Consider the following 17,950-nt stretch of genomic DNA (forward strand, 5'->3'; position numbering starts at 1 on the left):
ATAATTGGGCCCCCCAAAACATTACTATTGTCCACCTACCCAAAAAGTAACCAGTATTGTGATTTTTACAGTAACTTGTTTTTCTTTATAGTTTTACCACCTATCTATACATGCATCCTTAGCATTGTAATTTTGCTCTCCTCCTTTTCACACTGTATTTGAATGGAACCAATTTGTATTTGCATCTATTGTCTCTCATTCAATAATAGTTTGATAAATTCATCCACACTGTTAATTACTGCTGTCATGTCTTTTTGTTGCAGTATAGTATTTCTTCATATAAATGTACTATCACTTTATTTATTTGTTCTACTGTTGGTACAAATTTGGATTATTTCTAGATGTTGGTTGTAACAAATAATACCACGCACATTCCTTTACATCTCTCTTGGTGCTCATGGTATACCCATGCATTTCTCTACAGCATATAAAGATGAGTAAAAATGGTTCACTGTAGAATACACACATCTACACCTATAGTAGACAATGTCAAAATGGCTGCACCAATCTGTACTGCCATCATCAGCATATGAGTTTGAATTTTTCCATAGCTTGTCAACACTTGGTATTATCTGCCTATTCCAAGGCCATTCTGTTAGGTGTATAATGCTATCTGTGGCTTTAGTTTTGCATTTCCTTGGTTACTGAGAATAAGCATCTTTTTATTTATTTATTTAAATTTAAGTCCAAGTGAGTTAACATATAGTGTAATAATAATTTCAGGAATAGAATTCAGTGATTCATCGCTTAAATATAACACTCAGTGCTCATCCCAACAAGTGTCTGACTCCTTTAGGACCCTCACCCCTTTAGCCCTTCTCCCCACCCAACACCCTGCCAGCAAGACCTCAATTGGTTCTTATGAGCATTTTGTCACATGTTTTACTAGACACCTGGAGAGCTTCTCTTGTGAAATGTTTGTGTTCTCGTGCGCATTTTAAAAAATCAGATTTTCTTTTTCGTGATGACTTATAGTATTCTTCATAAAAAGCCCTCTGTTTTATACACACACACACACACACACCCCTATATTTTCCCACTCTATCTTGCCTTTTCATTCTCTTCATGGTGTTTTTGATGAACAAAGATTCCTTTCATGGTTAGGTTTCCTCTAGTTTCCTGGTTAATGTCTTTCCCTATCCAGAGTTTGTTCAATGCTTAAATTAAAAAGTTCAAGGATGCTTCTGCTTTCACTCTGACACGGGCCCGAAGCATCCTATCTTCTGGAGAGCAGAAGACTCAACAAAAATTAAAATAAGAATAAGGCAAATGGAGGGCTCATCTATAAAAGTATTATGCATTTGAAAATGACAGGATCAGTAAAAATGTGACAGTTTAAAGGTGAAGCGAAGCTATCTGGAAGTGGCTCATTACAAGTCTCTAAGCCTGGAATGCCACAGTAAGCTATTATACATGTTATGTATAGAACATTTGTTTTAAACAAGCATCTTTGGATATTGGTTGCTAGCTGAATTATTCTGTCACCAGAGATTTATCTCCATATGATTAAATTCTCTGAAATTTGCTGAGAGTTTTTGCGGCCCAGCATGTGGTCATTCTTCATTTTTTGTATAACAACATTTTTTTTTAATGTAAAACACAGATATTGAAAAGAATGTTTATCCTGTACTATAAGCATAGATGCCCACAGTCTAGCTTCAGAAAGTGGGATGCCATAGCTACCGCAAGGGATTGTTAAACTCTGATTCACTCTACTTCTCTGGTCCCGCCTTTTGGGGTCTCAACACAAGGGGACAAGAACACATTTGGGCCCTCCCAACTCTTTGTGGACCCTGAACCTTGATCTCTCTGTCCCTCTGGGTTTCTCAGGCTGTCATCCTCTGCTTCTGAAGCACCCCACTGTGGAAGTGGCAAATACCACCTGAGCAAAAGTAGTCACAGATTTTGGGCTCACCCTCCTGAAATCTCTGTCATTCCCTGGATCTTGAGCCAGAAATGCTTCACTATCTTGTTAGTTCTCAAATGCTTCATGCAGATTTTAAAAATGTTTTCCCTAGCATTTCTAACTGTCTTCAGTGCAAGGGCTGGTCCCAATGAACAGCTCTGCTATTAACACAGCACAAGCCTGATAGTCTTGTTTCTTTTATTAAACCTCAATTTCAACTTATGGAAGTCTTTACACTCAAAAATGCTTTTCTATGTATATTAAGATCAGAAGCAAGATTTCCCAAAATGTTTTATATGGCACTAATTATGAAAGATGCTTTTTCATGAGGGAAAAAAAATGAAGGGTTCGATTATGAAATCACTTTGAGTAACCATATTTATACACTAAGTTTAATGACTCACAAAACAGATTAACATTTTAAAGGTTCTGAATGTCCTACAGAGAAGAAAGTTGTTTAATTTCATTTAGCACAAGGTTTATCAAACATGTAGAAACATACCTTGAAAAATACACATTAGAAAACATGAGGCACCTGGGTGGCTCAGTCAGTTAAGCATCTGACTCTTGATTTTACCTCAGATCATCTCATGGTTGGTGAGTTCGAGCCCTGTGTTGGGGGATTCGACAGTAGCGCCTGCTTGGGATTTTTCTCTCTCCCTCTCTCTGCCCTTCCCCTGCTCATGCTCTCTCTCTCTCAAAATAAATAAAACTTTTTAAAAAATTAAAAAAAAACCCATACCCATATCTTTTAATATTTTTTCTTCTGCATTTCTCTGGAAATTTTAACTGTTTAATCTTTTCATTCATAAAGACTTTATTTAGGTAAAAAATGAGTTTAAACTATTTTTCCAAACTACTAAACCAAAATGGCACCATTGTTGAAAATAAGCTAAAATGTATTATCTGACTCTCTCTCACAAAATACCATGCCTAAAATACCTATGAAAGACCATTTATTTTAATAGGAAAATTTATAGCAAGAAGCACATTAAACTCATGTATGCTCCAAGTACTGCACAGAAATAACCACTTCCAGCTGGTCTCCAAACTAAGTGACATAAGAGGTCTCCTCAGTTAAGTCTAATTCTGAGGTAGCATATATTAAAAACCAGTTATAACACACAAGCCATTTAGAATACAATCCAAACACAAGTAGAATAAGTAAAATTACACCTGATATATATAAAACTAGGCGTATAGGAGTAGGAACTAATGAAGAATCAAGATAGCCAATCTCATGTGTTAGGAGATGCTGAGGTGTGTCCTAAGAAGCAGGATTTATCTGTGTACAAGTAATAATGGAAACAGACTTTTAAATAACTCACTAAGCACTTAAAATATTTTAATTAAATTTTAAATGTTAATACAAATTCATGTTTGCTAATCCTGATTATTAACACTACTAACACTAGCACACTAAGGTGGTTGCCTATGATGGGGGAAGAAGGGAACAGGAATGCAACACAGGTGTAAGAGGGATTAATAAATAACATTGAGATGCTCCATATAAACCAGTGGTGATGTGCCATGATCTAAGGACTGCGATCATGCAGCCCTCTAAACAGGAGGGTCCAGATGTGGGGGAGGCTTACAAAAAAAGAGAATGAATGGAAAAAAAAAAAAAAAAAGAAACAGGGTTACATGCAGAAGGTCAAATTAGGACAATGACAAAGTCTGAGTTTCAAATTACCAAAGGGAACACAGAAAACTGAGCAGCAGAGACAAAGTTTAGATTTATAGTTGCATGCAGGGGCGCCTGGGTGGCGCAGTCGGTTAAGCGTCCGACTTCAGCCAGGTCACGATCTCGCGGTCTGGGAGTTCGAGCCCCGCGTCAGGCTCTGGGCTGATGGCTCAGAGCCTGAAGCCTGTTTCCGATTCTGTGTCTCCCTGTCTCTCTGCCCCTCCCCCGTTCATGCTCTGTCTCTCTCTGTCCCAAAAGTAAATAAATGTTGAAAAAAAAAAAAAAATTAAAAAAAAAAAATAAATAAATAAAAGATTTATAGTTGCATGCAGATAAGAAAAAAAACAGTGAAAAAGCCTTTAGGAAATGTGGGAAGTATAAGAAAAAAAATGAGGAGAGAAGTGAAACACTTGTTTGACAGGAGGAAGAACCGTGTTTACAATGCCAGAGGATGAAAAAAAAGTAAAGGCAATGCAAAAACACATTAGAAATCATCAAAGAGTAAACTCCATGAAATAAAACGAATTTTGAAAATAAAACCAAGAACTAGTTAAAATTAACATTAAATGAAATAGAAATGTTTGATTCCAGCCTTAACCAGGCTAGGAAGTAGAAGGGAAAGGAAATCTTGGGGGAATAAAAGCATATGGGAAAATTTAACACGAAGAGTATATGGGCATGCAAATAACTAAAATGGAACTGAAATAAACTCTAAATATCTGGAAATACATGTACCAGTATAGCAGTCCTAATGTATAACTGTTAAGACCTTTATGAATTTTTCCACAATGAATTATCTGTTCAAAAAGATCCAACAATGGGTCTTATATTTAATTCCATTCAAACAGCTATTAATATAGGGGCAGACATAATTAGGCGCTTATTCCTACTTTAGGTGACTGTATGTTTCGTAACTTATCTCAACAATATGTTTTTTCTCATCATTTTAAATTAAGTTATTCAATGATCTCCATTAATTTTCTTGAGGCAGAAGCTCCTTACATTTTTGTAGAATGAATGGGTTGAATACATGCAATTGGGATCTTTCCGATAAGAGATCTATGTTCAGAAGTCTCCAGGGACACACAATACCTAAAAGCAGGGAAGAAGTTCCCACCCTTGTTTTTAGATAACAGTGATGACAACTGTCATTATCCCAGATTAAGAGACCAAGACCACTTAATGTGATGATTATCCAAAGGGATACAGTTATTCTTCTAACTCTTTAACATACATACCATATTTCTGTAATGCTCAGTTCACAGTCTATCTTTACTGGCACATCAACGTTGGGTGACACCTTCACAATGTGTTTAAACTTGCTGGTCATCTTTAGAAAGGATGCCAAAGCAAAAAAGCCAATTTGGCAGCAACTGTGAAAATATGTGAATGTTCTACACATGGCCACCAAAACAGATCCCTCAAAGACAAACTCCTCAACTCTCTTTGTAGCTCTAAAATTAGGTCCACCACTTCTGTGTACTGCAATCACTCCAAAAACATTTCATGCTACTTACTGTAAGATGTATCGGTCTGCTAATAGTCTAAGTTTGGTGAGAATAGATGATACAGAAAGCTTCTCTGTGTAAGAAATTGGCTTGATGAAAAAACTATATTAAGGCAATTTTGTCTCTAGCAAAGAACACTATCTGCTATGAAGGAGGCACTTGAGGCCAAGGTATAAAGAATACAGCAGGGTTGTTATTAAAAAATGTTAAGTATTAGTAAAAGTACTCCTCAGAAGACAATTAAGTCTACAAAGGGACATGTCTATTCTGATCATATACCCCATTTTTAGCTCTTCACTTGGTAGAAGGCGTTATTTGATGTACAATATTCCTTTCATCTCACATAGGATAGATGCCTACAAAGTGAAAACAGGAGTAATTCACGCACCCACTGGGCTGCTTCCGGCTCCATTTGGCACTGTGAGGTCTGAAGTGCTCAACATCCCACCTAAAAACGTTAGAGAAGAGAGAGGGCAAAGAATGAATATGAATTGGTTCTCCTTATCTGAATGAAGTAACCTGCACTCCTTTCCTAAAAAACAAAAACTAGCCTAGTCTGAATTTGGCATTACTGTGCAATATGATGTAGTTAAATATGTGTATGTGTGTGTATGTGTGTGTGTGTGTAAGCTCACCTATCAAGCTCTTAAAGTGTATGCCTTCCTGTATCAGTATCAAATAGCAAAATGATGAGAATGGGGCAGTGCTAATGGAGTACTAGTCAATCTAGGATTTAAAGGAGAGGAGACACTGCATTGCAAAGTGTGAAGAAGTAAATGCACTGCAAATTTTTGCTGAATTAATGAACTCTAACTCCAATCAGGTAGATCTATTCTCAGTATTTTTAACATGACTGGCTCACACCCAAACTTCAAGTCTTTGCTCATGATATGCTAATTAAATTTTCTGCCTGTCAAAGTATGGCTTTCCTATAATAAGGAAAATTCTAGACGGCAAATTCTGTAGTATCGTTCCACTGTGCCTGAAAGGATGTTAGAGAGCCCATATTAAAGTTTCAAAAATACTCTTTAAAATGGAGCCAATTATGTAGCAGTGACTCTTGCTCATCAAAGACAGAAAATTACGAGTAGCAAAATAAGAAACTGCTTATGTTAGTAATTCATTTTACCACCCTTTTTGTGAAAGAATCAGCAGAATGGGTATTACTACATACCTGCACTGCCAGTACTTGGTGGTCTCTGAGGGACTCCAGGGGACACATTTCTGTGTAACGTGGCTTGAGGTGGAGACAGCATGCTTGAATCGGCTAATGTTGAGCTGGCTGCCAAAGACGGGGACACAAGTGAACTCCCTGGGTTAGTATAGGACAAAGCATTAGGGCTGGTCACAGGGACTGTGACAGACATTGAGAAGTTTTGAGGTGGTAAACCAGGCTGTAAATAAAGAACAAGGAAGAAAAAACTGTTAGTTTTGTTTTCATCTATATTAAATGTAATAACTTACAAACTTTCATGTGATAAAGTAACTCTAGTTATTAAAATTAGAGGAAGAGGATAGTTTCCTACTAAATTTGCAGATTCAAGCTGCTTTCTTTGGAACTATATTTGAACATAAGTATGTTTGACATGAACCTTTTCAATTTCAATATTTATATATGAATACATATATGCTAATACATACATAATTTCAAATATTCAGAGATGAAAATTAAATGTCAGAAACTGATATTAAAGTTGTGTTGTCAAATTTAGACATAACAAAATATATCACTGTTACCAAGTAAGCATAAAATTAGCACTTTAATAATGCAAACCAGTTTAGGAACATTACATTTCTATCAGGCAACTACAAGTATAACAAAAGGGGAAAAATATGTACACATATTATGAACTTATTACACCAAATGTGGGACATTATAAATAAGCCCTAGTTTTATTTAATTGACTGACAGTCTTAATGGACAAACGAAAAATAAAAAAAATCAAGTTATATATACACAACGCAATGCAATCTGAGTATAATGAAAATGCAAAGAAACAATCTACACAGGAAAATTACTACTGACAACCTATCATCTTTAAATTGTATGAAGATTAAATTACAAATATTATAAATGCTATCTTCTTTTCCTCCTAAACATTCCACACACCCCCTTAAAATAATATTTCCTATTTCTTCTGGCATTTCCTCCATAGATCACATACAGTATACTTGTTAACCATGAAAATAACAGTTCTCTTTATAATATCTCTATTATAGAGAAAGGAAAAAGGTTTCCTCTCCCCATATTTTAAAACAGTAATTGCAAAGACTGGTAACACTGCTAATTCAAAGTTGGAGAATTTAAATAGTTTATGTACTCTATTCAATAGTAGCTTATTTCCAATAGTAGTTATAATAATTCATTAACTGATATAAAACAATGGATATATGATAATTTTTTTCAAAGGTAAAGCAATTTTATTTACACAATATTTTTGCAGCTTAACATTAACTACAAAGTCACCAACATCCATATGAGGCCAGAAGGGATTTAATTGTTTGCTGTTTTGTTTTTTAAGAATAATAAATGGTATCAGCACAAAAATACCTCCTTAAACTTATTTTTCATGAGCTTCTTATAATAGAAGATTACTTTGAAGAAATAATCCATGATGTATACTTTAAGGCATACTTTTTAAGAGAATTAACTCTGATAATAAGTAACTCCGAAATAAATATCAGCATTGGAACCAATCTGTCCCATGAAGCCTAAAATACATATATAACATTAGAAAATCAGATCCAGAATAGCTATCTTAAGCAGCTCTCCCCAATGAGCTTCCCATGAGAATTCTTTCAAGAACTATCAAAGGAGCATGAACTCCAAAAAGTACTGGTTGCCATGATGGTTACATGCATGAGCACAGAAAAATGTTAAGCCAACTATCTGTTCTGCAACCAGCTTAAAAACATTGCTCCCTTAAATTAAAATTGAGCCAAGGCTTTCTTCCTCAATATGTACACTATAAGGAAAGACCAGGAGTTTGGACAGATTTTGTTAAATAGTTTTGGGACATTACAAAGAGCCAAAGGGTAAGCTACTACTATTATATCAACTATACAAAATAATTCAAAATAATTCTGAAACACCAAATTTGTAATAAATCTGTTACAGATTTTATAGTCTCAAGATCGATTTAAAATACATGTAATATTTTTCAAAAGTCATGAGTGGGAAAGAGAAATCTTATATGCACCTTGTATTTACAAATCATGGAAATTTAGAGCTAGAAGGGACCTTAAAAATTACGTAAACCTGGGGTGCCTAGGTGGCTCGGCTGAGCGTTCGACTTTGGCTCAGGTCATGATCTCGCCGTTCATGAGTTCCAGACCCACATCAAGCTCTATGCTGACAGCTCAGAGCCTGGAGCCTATTTCAGATTCTGTGTCTCCCTCTCTCTCTCTCTGCCCCTCGCCCCCCTCACGCACTCTCTCTCTCAAAAATAAACAAACATTAAAAAAATTTTTTTTCTTTTAAATTACATAAACCAACTCATTCATTTTATAGATGAAAGAACTGGAATGCAGGATGTTTAGGTGCTCTACCCAAAGAGAGAGCAGGGGATAGTTAGAACAGGGGATAAGAAGTAGAATTTGGATTAGGATGTTTTCTCTTCACTTCTATGTTTAAAGACCCTGAACATGCACTATTATAAGACTATAACCAATTTATTTTAAAGTTCTATGAAACCAAAAAAAATTAATGAAATTTCTTCTCCTTCTACTTACTGGTGTCATCACCCACTGTGAAAATAAATAAGAACTGTGGCCAATCTCTTCATGCACAAGATAAAAGCACAAACCATACTTTCGTACTCACTGCGATTTTATGATTCCGCATCATATTATCAAATTCCTCATTAATTTTTTTATATTTTTCTTCTGTATGTGGAGTTAGCACATAGGAAGTATCAGGGTCTGGGCTGTCGCACCCTCTGTGTTCCTTCTTGTTCAGAGCCTATATAATGAAGTTAACAAAAAGGATCAACAAATAAAAAGTAGAGGTAAAGTAAAAGTACTTACAGGGCCTCGTTTGAAAATAAAATCACTATCTTCATTTAGTTTGCTGAATCTGTCCTCCGAGAGTGGACTGTGCTCAAAGTAATCGTCAGCATCAGGGCTCTCACAACCATTAAGGCCTTTCTTTCTTAAAGTCTGAAATACAATTGGAAAATTCACACACAAATGACACTAACTTGCCATGAGTTTTTTGTAAAATTTATTAAGAGAGCACAGACTGAATGAATTATTACAAGAGCCACTGAAATGGTTTTAAATGATCACAAATGTATACTCTAATCCTTCAAATAAGGTAAACCTTAGATATAAGCAAAATGAATGCTCCCGCTGTACATTAAGAAAAAAAAGAATATTTACTTGTTTGGATTGTTTCTTCCCAAACTTCCTAGAGAATACTAAATTACTCACAGCTCTGAAGTTATAACCTGAATATGATTACAGCCTGATCAACATATCTGACGGGGCTAATGAGTATGAGAAATGAAATAGAAATGTATCAAAATGATGCTCTGAGAAGTTATCATAGTACCTTCATAGAATGAACATTTCAGGAACTTCAACTATTGAAACTGATTTTCACCTGAGAGTCTTTTCTATTCATCAGAATTAGCACCATATTCCAATAATTTCATTCCTAATTTGTTCTTAAATACTATGATTTTCCTACATAATCTTGAAGCATAAAAACCCAAATACTTATTTACATAAGACAGTAATGACTCCCTCCTTTGCAGAATGTACATATTAGTGATTTTCCATATTTTTAAAACTTGTAAAAAAAAAAAAAACAATGTTGTTTAGCCTCTATCTTTCCCCCTTTTGCTAGCTCTTTCTATAGAGCTTCTTCATGGGCTGATCTAATCCACTGAATTGACTTTCTGGGGAACTTTCTTAAGTGTTACCAAAGTACCTCCTGGACTCTATGTTGACTTCTTTTTCTGCTTACTTTGAGGCAAAAATATAATGAAGAGTTGGTTTTCTGATTTTTAATTTTTTTTTTTCATTAAAGTCACCAAGAAATAACTTGTCCATCCATTTAAATGAGTAACTTTAACAGCAAGGGCTTAACAATCTGATACATTAATTTCCAGAATTCCTAAATTTTTAAAAATCCTGATGGGTCATATTTTAAAGTAGAATTACTGAGTTCAATAGCTTCAATAGCTTTGAGACTTGTCGATTTTCCAGCCAACACTAAGAAGTTTCGGGAAGTTAAAATTTTCTAAGTAAATTAACAGAGTTTATTTGATTGGGAAACAAAGTTTGATCAATAGACAAGTACTAGATAAATTTGTTAATAAATGATTATTTAAATTAGATGTAAGGTATACTTTTAATTAAGTCATAATAATAAATCTTGATATCCTTTATTTTTTTTAATACTTTATTTATTTTTGAGAGAAAAAGTACAAGTCGGGGAGCGGCAGAGAGCGAGGAGGACAGAGGATCCAAAGCAGGCTCTATGCTGGCAGCAGCAAGCCTGATGCAGGGCTTGGGCTTGAACTCATGAACTGTGAGATCATGACCTAAGCTGAAACTGAGTTGGAGGCCCAACCAACTGAGCCACCCAGGCGCCCCTAAATCTTGGTATCCTTTAAAACATGATTTACAATAATTATGCTTATTCTATAACTTTTTTCCTCAAGAGAATATAAATACACAATAGTTTAAGCTTCAAGAATTTTTTTCTTGGTTTTTCTGTAGTCAAATTATTATTTCACCCATTTATGATCATCATCATCATCTCTTTAGTCAACGTGACTTTGCTTTGCTGAAAGAATCCTAAGAAATCCTAAGTGCAGAGATGTTAACTTCTCAAATGACTTGGCATGCACCAGGAATCCCATACACCAATACGTGAAACCTCCACCACGACGTAATCACTAAGCATGAGCACAGAGCAAACTCTACACCTATTTCCCCAACATTGGCACCATTGCTCTAAGTTCTCTGGGTCTAACTAACCACACGAACTGTTATGTGTACTTAGCCATAAAAGGTCCTGGTGTTTAGAACTAAAGGATGGAGACATGTATTCTCTCCTGTTCATGGTAGCAAGTTCTGCTTGCCAAAGCTCTGCAAGCTGCTATCAGCAATGAAGATGTTAACACTCAGAATGTTGGAACACAATGAACTCATAACCTACACAGCCCTAGAAACAAAACAAATATAGTTGATGCCTACACAGATTTCATCATGAACTTGCTGACTTATTCTAGCCTGAAATCTCTAAGAAATTTTCCCATCATATTCATGTATCTTAAGACTAGGTAATTTAGAGTCTTGCTCTTCCCCCAACAGGAACCACCAAGTACGTGCCTCTTTGAAGCCCTTTTAAATTTACTGAAGAAAAAGAATATGGCTTTTTAAAATAATCACACAAAATTTTTGTTCTACAACAATTGGGTGAACTTGTACTCATGAGGAATAACAGAGCTCTGGTATCTCCAGCTCTGCAAGCCTTCACTTCAGATGGGGTTCCTGTCATTGTGAGGGAATTTAAGAGGCTATATCGGCTCTGCAGATAACAAGCTCATGTACCTCTAGTGGATATCCAACTTGTGTCTTCTTATCACCAGAACACAAAGAGTTGTTTTGAGGACCCAACTACCATAAAAAGACTTTTTCTGTCTTCTTTATCGTCACCACATAGCGTAACAGTAAAAGTTTCTCCTGTGTCACAGGTACTAACAAATGGAATGCTGTAACTATTAACAAGGCCAGGCGAGGCCTGTAAAAACCAGGCTGGCTTCAGTTTTTTACATGCTTCAAGTTAGCCACAAGAAAAATACTTGGTCAATGAAGAAAACACAGTCTGAAAAGCTACCATTTTGAGGAATCTGCTTTTAAGTGGAAAAAATTCATTAAGGGTACTCACACTGTGCATGCTCTATAGCTATTACTGATGATCATATTGTTCCATTCTAAAGTAAACGGTGCTTCAAAAGTTCTTTATTCTTGCACATGCAATCCAAAGTTTTCAGTGATACTATGGCAAACTTAAGGGGAAAACTTAATTACACCAAAATAATTTCAAATTTCAGGTGTATACCATTAAGTTGATTTTCTTAAACAATTATTAATCAATTTAAGCTAACTTGATGTTTATTCTATGTTCTTTTGTATCACTGTTCCAAATATATTAAAAGATTCTAACTGCAAAGATTACTTAAATAAAATCCTAAAATGAATGCACCTATAATTTTCATCAGTGTATTTCGATAAAAGAAAAATTTTATTTTTGGAGGGGGAGCTAATAATAAGCACCTTTAAAAACACACATTTCTACTTGTCAAGTAGAGTTAAACTGTATTATAATTTTAATGGCTCTTCTTTTTGTATTTTGGGCCAATTCAGTCAGGTACTTTCTACATACTTTCATCTACGGTATAAAATGTAGGTTTCAAATAATGAATGCCCTTAGCTAACATTTACCTGTAACATTAGTTATGTAAACACGGATTTTGAAAGATTTTTAGTTTTTCATTTCTTAAAGTTTATTTAAAAAAATTTTTTTTTAATCTTTATTTTTGAGAGAGAGAGAGAGAGAGAGAGAGAGAGACAGAGACAGAGACAGTGTGCGGGCAGGGGAGGAACAGAGAGAGAGGGAGACACAGGATCTGATGCAGGCTTCAGGCTCTGAGCTGTCAGCACAAAGCCTGATGCGGGGCTCAAACTCACAAACAGCGAGATCATGACCTGAGCCGAACACTTAACTGACTGAGGGGCCCCAAAGATTATTTATTAGAGAGAGAGAGAGAGAGAGAGAAAGAGAGAGAGAGAGAGAAAGAGAGAGAAAGAGAGAGAAAGAGAGAGAGAGAGAGAGAAAGAGAGAGAGAGAGAGAGAGAGAGAGAGATATGGAGACAGAGAATCCCAAGCAGGCTCCATGCTATCAGCATAGAGCCCCACATAGGTCTTGAACTTACAAACAGAACTGTGAGATCATGACCTGAGCTGAAATCAAGCTGGATGCTCAACCGACTGAGCCACCCAGGAGCCCCAAAAGATATTTAAATTGATCAAAAATTAACTGCTAAGTGTCTTCAATGGCAAGCTACATATTGTTCAGGGCACATCCTTCTAGGTTATCTGACTCTATGGGATTTGTGCCTTTGATCTATTTTACAGCTCTGTAGAGACAGAAGTTAATTTGTTGAAACTGATAATAATGGAAATAGTGTTGATAGATATGCAAATAAATTCTGTTTGATGGAGGTTCAACTGACTTCTTTCCTCACTATGGAAGAGGTCAGTTTTTTTTTTTGTTGCATCTATGAAGCAAACTTATTTTGCCTTCTTGATGGGCTTATATATTTGTCTAATCTTTGGATTTACCTACTAACCAGCTGTAACATTTTTTTTTCCAGTTCCCTCAGTCATTCATGAGTTAAAATCTTTGACTCATGTTCATTTTATATCTAAGAGTCATAACTTTATCTTTTTTGAAGATTACTGTTTAACAGTTATGACAGTAAAACTACCCTTGACTTATGATTCATAGTAAATGTAAACTCAAGGGGGAAAGAGCTTCCTAATACCCCTTGTTAGGACTTGGTATTAGATGGAGTATGGGCTTTTATAGGAATAAATGAATGTGCTGTTAAATTTTTTGAAAATATTTGGTTAACTGATTAATGATTTGTATTAATTTATTATAGTATCAAAAATTAAGGATGTATGATCAGAGAAGGCTTGCAACTCATCAGTACTCTTCTTCAAGAAATAAAAGAGAATAATCCTTAATTCTTGTGACAATTCACAAATCAATTGCTAATTCTTGTGACAATTCATAAATTGCTATTCATATCATAGTATCGAGAGTAGTACAATGGTCTAAAACTGTAAACCCACAATCTCCTGAAGCAGGGTTCCTATCCATCTGAAGCAAGTGAGGTCTAAGGTGAAATTCAAGCTGGTGGAGGGAATCTCCAAGGGCTGGAGATGCCCAAATTAAACTTAAAAGTAAAAGAAGGTTTTGTTTTTATCTTTGGTATTAATTAAATGAGTTTTAGCTAAATGAAGAGGAACTTAAAGCCTTCTACCTACTGATTAAAGACCTCATCAACAGGAAGGCTATGAAATTTTTAATTTTGATATCAATTTAAGGAAAAAACAGTGAAAACCATATTCTGGCTAGAACTTTCATTCAGGTTTTATCTACTTTACAACTCTGTAGGGATGGATGTTAGGTAACTTGCAGAAAATGAATAGTGACTGCAAATAATTCCTGTTCATAGAAAGTGTTTCCTGTGGAGTATCACTGATTATCACCTTGTACAAGCTGACCAGTTTTCTTGCATCTATAAATTCATTTCAGCATCCTTCCACTATTAATATGTGGTATTTTAAGTTCTTCTTTGAACTGGTTGTGACATCTTACTGGTTCACTCATTAGTTAAGTAAGTAAAATCTTTTGATATACATTCATTTTGTAGTTGTAGGAGTAATGATTATGTTTCCTTTCAAATCTAATCTGAAATTTGGAAGACCTATAGTCCCTATATTTTACAATTTATATGCACAAATTATATCAATCTTTTAAAATATTAATAAGCATATTTTAGGATAAATAGAATTTCTATTATTTTCTTCCGGAACCCCAAGTGATAGTTTTGTATTTACAACCTTCTTTTGAAATAACAGGACACAGAATCAAAATTCCTAAAAGCCTAAATGCAAGTCACCAACAGCCTAGCTCCTACTTATCAGCTCGCTTGTTTGAAACCCTGCCCTCTTGTCTACAGGACTGTTTTACAGCTCACTATAGCCTAGTTTTAACCCCATCTTCCATGAAACTCCTCCCATCCCCCGCTTCCCTATGCTAAAATTTTAAGGTCACTTACTCTACAGAACATTCATTTAATATATGGTACCTTGTATTTACCTATCTATGTATGTACCCTAATCTATGAACTTTCAAAAAAAAGACTAAAATCTAGATTGCTTTACATTTTCAGAGTCTAGCACAAGGTGCTACACAAACATGAAATATTTATTAATACTTGCAAGATAAAAAAACAAAATAATGAGATCAGAATGCTATGACAAGTTAGAAGCCTTCTAAAACACAAAGTTATGAATTTATTAAAACATACTTAAATAATAAGGAAATCTGGAGACATTAGTTTGTACTAGGCTGGTTGATTCACAGAAATTGTTGATATTTGACTGCTTTTGAACTACAAAAATAGAATTTCATATATATAATTTTTTTAAATATTTATTTTTTGGGAGAGTACAAGTGGGGGAGGGGTAGAAAGAGGGGGGACAGAGGATCTGAAGTGGGCTCTGCGCTGACAGGCTGATAGCAGTGAGCCAGATGTGGGGCTCAAACCCACGAACTGTGAGATCATTACCTGAGCCAAAAATCAGACGCTCAAATCGACTGAGCCATCCAGGTGCCCCTCATACGTATAATTTCTTAATTTCATACATATGTTTAACTCACAACAGCCTACATTCTGAAAGCTGCTAGGAGACGCTCCAGTGGGCTTTTGGACAGCAAAGAACAGAACTGAGCATGCAAAAAGACATCTCTTGACACTGAGTGTGTGTAATTATTACCAAAGGTTCTGATTCTGGATCTTATTTTGAACCCAAGAGGCTGGTGTACAAACTTGCTAATTTAAAAACCAAAGCTATGCTTTTCTAGAGTAAGAAAAATTCATACCATCTATAAAGGACCAACCCAGTTTTTAAAAAAAAATCTGCATCAGTACTGAGACAAAAGGTCCCACAGTTCACCAAACTTTGTCTCCTACGGAGACAAAAGACAGTACAATAACTGAAGTTTTTAATTTGGAAATTATGCTCTGATTAAAAAAGGTTAACTGGAGGGGCACCTGGGTGGCTCAGTTGGTTGAGCATCCATTTCTTGATTTCTGCTAAGGTCATGATCTCACAGTTTGTGGGATCAAGCTCAGTGTGGGGTTCTGTGCTAGCAACACGGGGCATGCTTGGGATTCCCTCTCTCCCTCTCTCTCTGCCCCTCCCCTGCTTGCATGTGCACTATCTCTCCCAAAATACATATAATAAACTTTTTTTTTAAATGGTTAACTGGATAAAGATTATCGATTATTTTTACACCAAGAGCATCCGCTGTGCCTTCAGAAGAGTAATCCTGCACACCAGCCTTGGTGGCAGAGATGAGACACCATGCAGACAACCCTGAGATGGAGTTCCTGGTGTCAAGTCTTTAGGAAATCAGGTATTCCTTACTGTTTTGGGTGCCACGTGCCTGTATTTTCTCAATAAATTCTCCTTTACCTTGAGCTACTTTAAATGGATTGCTAGTTCTTTTTTTTTTTTTTTCCTCGTGATGCTGATCCATCGGCATCAATTTCTAGTTCTTATAGTCAAAGAGCCTTGATGAAAAAAACTGTCATAATCGTTTAGGTCACATATTAGTAGTCTCCTTATCTAAGTCATATAATTCCAAAAAAAAGTCAGGATAGTGCTTCCACAACCCTGAGTCCAGAAAGGGTCCCAAACCTGGAAGTAAGATGACTGAGGATTATTTACTGTTTCTGGCCAAAGATAACAGACTCAAATAATGATATATGCATTAACAAAGATCTTTAAAGTGTTGTATTGTTCTAAAGCATTAGCAACCTCATCTTTCAAGTTCAAGGGAACATTTCGAGACCTCTGGGTATATAACACTGCTTGGCAAGTCCTGCCTGCACATTTGTCCTTCATTTTCTAGCCTATATTATTCAATCTGTTGGTGATAGCAGAGATGGAAAGAATAAGGAAATGGTAGAAAGGAGATAGGGGAAAGAAACCTGAGACAAAAACAACACTATTTAGACTTTTTTTTTCCTAAGTATATCCAGGTTTTCTTTTATACAATAAACTTAAAAAGCAAACATATTTCAAAATGGACTATAAATTAAGAGCAGCCAATTTTAAATAGATTTCTTTTAGCTTACATTCTCTTAGCAAAAAATACTGTATTTAAAGTTTTAGACACACTTATTCTGCAGGAAATTAGATATATATACACATGTATATATAAATATATATAAGCAAATACATATATACACAATCACACATATATTACTATAGTCTTTGATTTTTTTTAAATAGAACAAGGAAATCTAGTATTCATGATATTTTTCACTGTAAATAAGTTGAAATATTTAAACTATGTTAAGTCTGAAATAAGAACTGATAAAAATCCCAGGGGACTCACAGTTTCTGGAATTTTGAGATATGCTACTAACTTTTAAGACTCCGGAGTCCATACTCCTGAGTGTTTACCAGAGCCCATCCCTGACAAGACTCTATTAACTACTGCCTACCAAGAACTGAAATGTTCTTTCATGTTATGCTCAATTTTATAATTGTCAAATTCCATTCCAAACTAATAGAAGCACAGTACTTAGAAGCAAAACTATGGAACTAAAAGTACTCATAAGGTATATATGCATGGTTTTTAAATGCATGAGGAAGCTAATTAATCAACCCACAATATCACCACCCACCTTAAATCTCATTTCTGTCAAGCACCTCAGCAGTAAATGCTCCATAAATACTGGATGAATGGATAATTAGATCTAGCACAAGATAAAACTACCTGTAAAATAAAGGAATAATAGGTCTCAAGTTCCAAGGAACTTAAATGAAACAGAATTTTTTTAAAATGAGGAAAGTTCTCCTTTCCCTCATTTTTTAAGTATATAAAAAGTTTGTAATTTTGAAAGATATTTCTTAATCTTCCTAGGCACTCTGGAAATGCATAAAAACATTTAATTTTTTTAAAACTGTGAAACATTCACAAAGAAAAGTGCATCAAAACTTATTAAACTCAATAATTACAAAGTGAA

The 17,950-nt window shown here is 35.2% G+C and overlaps 1 protein-coding gene across 5 annotated transcripts in view; it reads right to left on the reverse strand.

The window, feature by feature from the left end:
- MEF2A (myocyte enhancer factor 2A) overlaps positions 1-17,950 on the reverse strand; it is a 164,521-nt gene that overhangs the window by 28,441 nt on the left and 118,130 nt on the right. For 3 of the 5 annotated variants that reach the window (XR_006963389.1, XM_047086527.1, XM_047086526.1), the window contains 3 exons: positions 8,922-9,059; positions 6,273-6,492; positions 5,487-5,546 (listed from right to left, as the gene is read on the reverse strand). Coding sequence is in view for 4 of the 5 variants with exons in the window: in XM_047086527.1 (XP_046942483.1) it covers positions 5,487-5,546; positions 6,273-6,492; positions 8,922-9,059 (418 nt within the window). In the remaining variant the exon portion in view is untranslated. Of the gene's footprint in view, positions 1-5,486; positions 5,547-6,272; positions 6,493-8,921; positions 9,060-9,124; positions 9,257-17,950 lie in introns of all 5 variants that reach the window. The other 2 variants (XM_047086529.1, XM_047086528.1) reach the window with 2 other exon arrangements.

Source organism: Lynx rufus, unplaced genomic scaffold, assembly GCF_022079265.1.
Source record: "Lynx rufus isolate CCGP_SWC_20201006 ecotype Redwood Valley unplaced genomic scaffold, mLynRuf1.p SCAF_21, whole genome shotgun sequence".
Classification (NCBI taxonomy): Eukaryota; Metazoa; Chordata; class Mammalia; order Carnivora; family Felidae; genus Lynx; species Lynx rufus.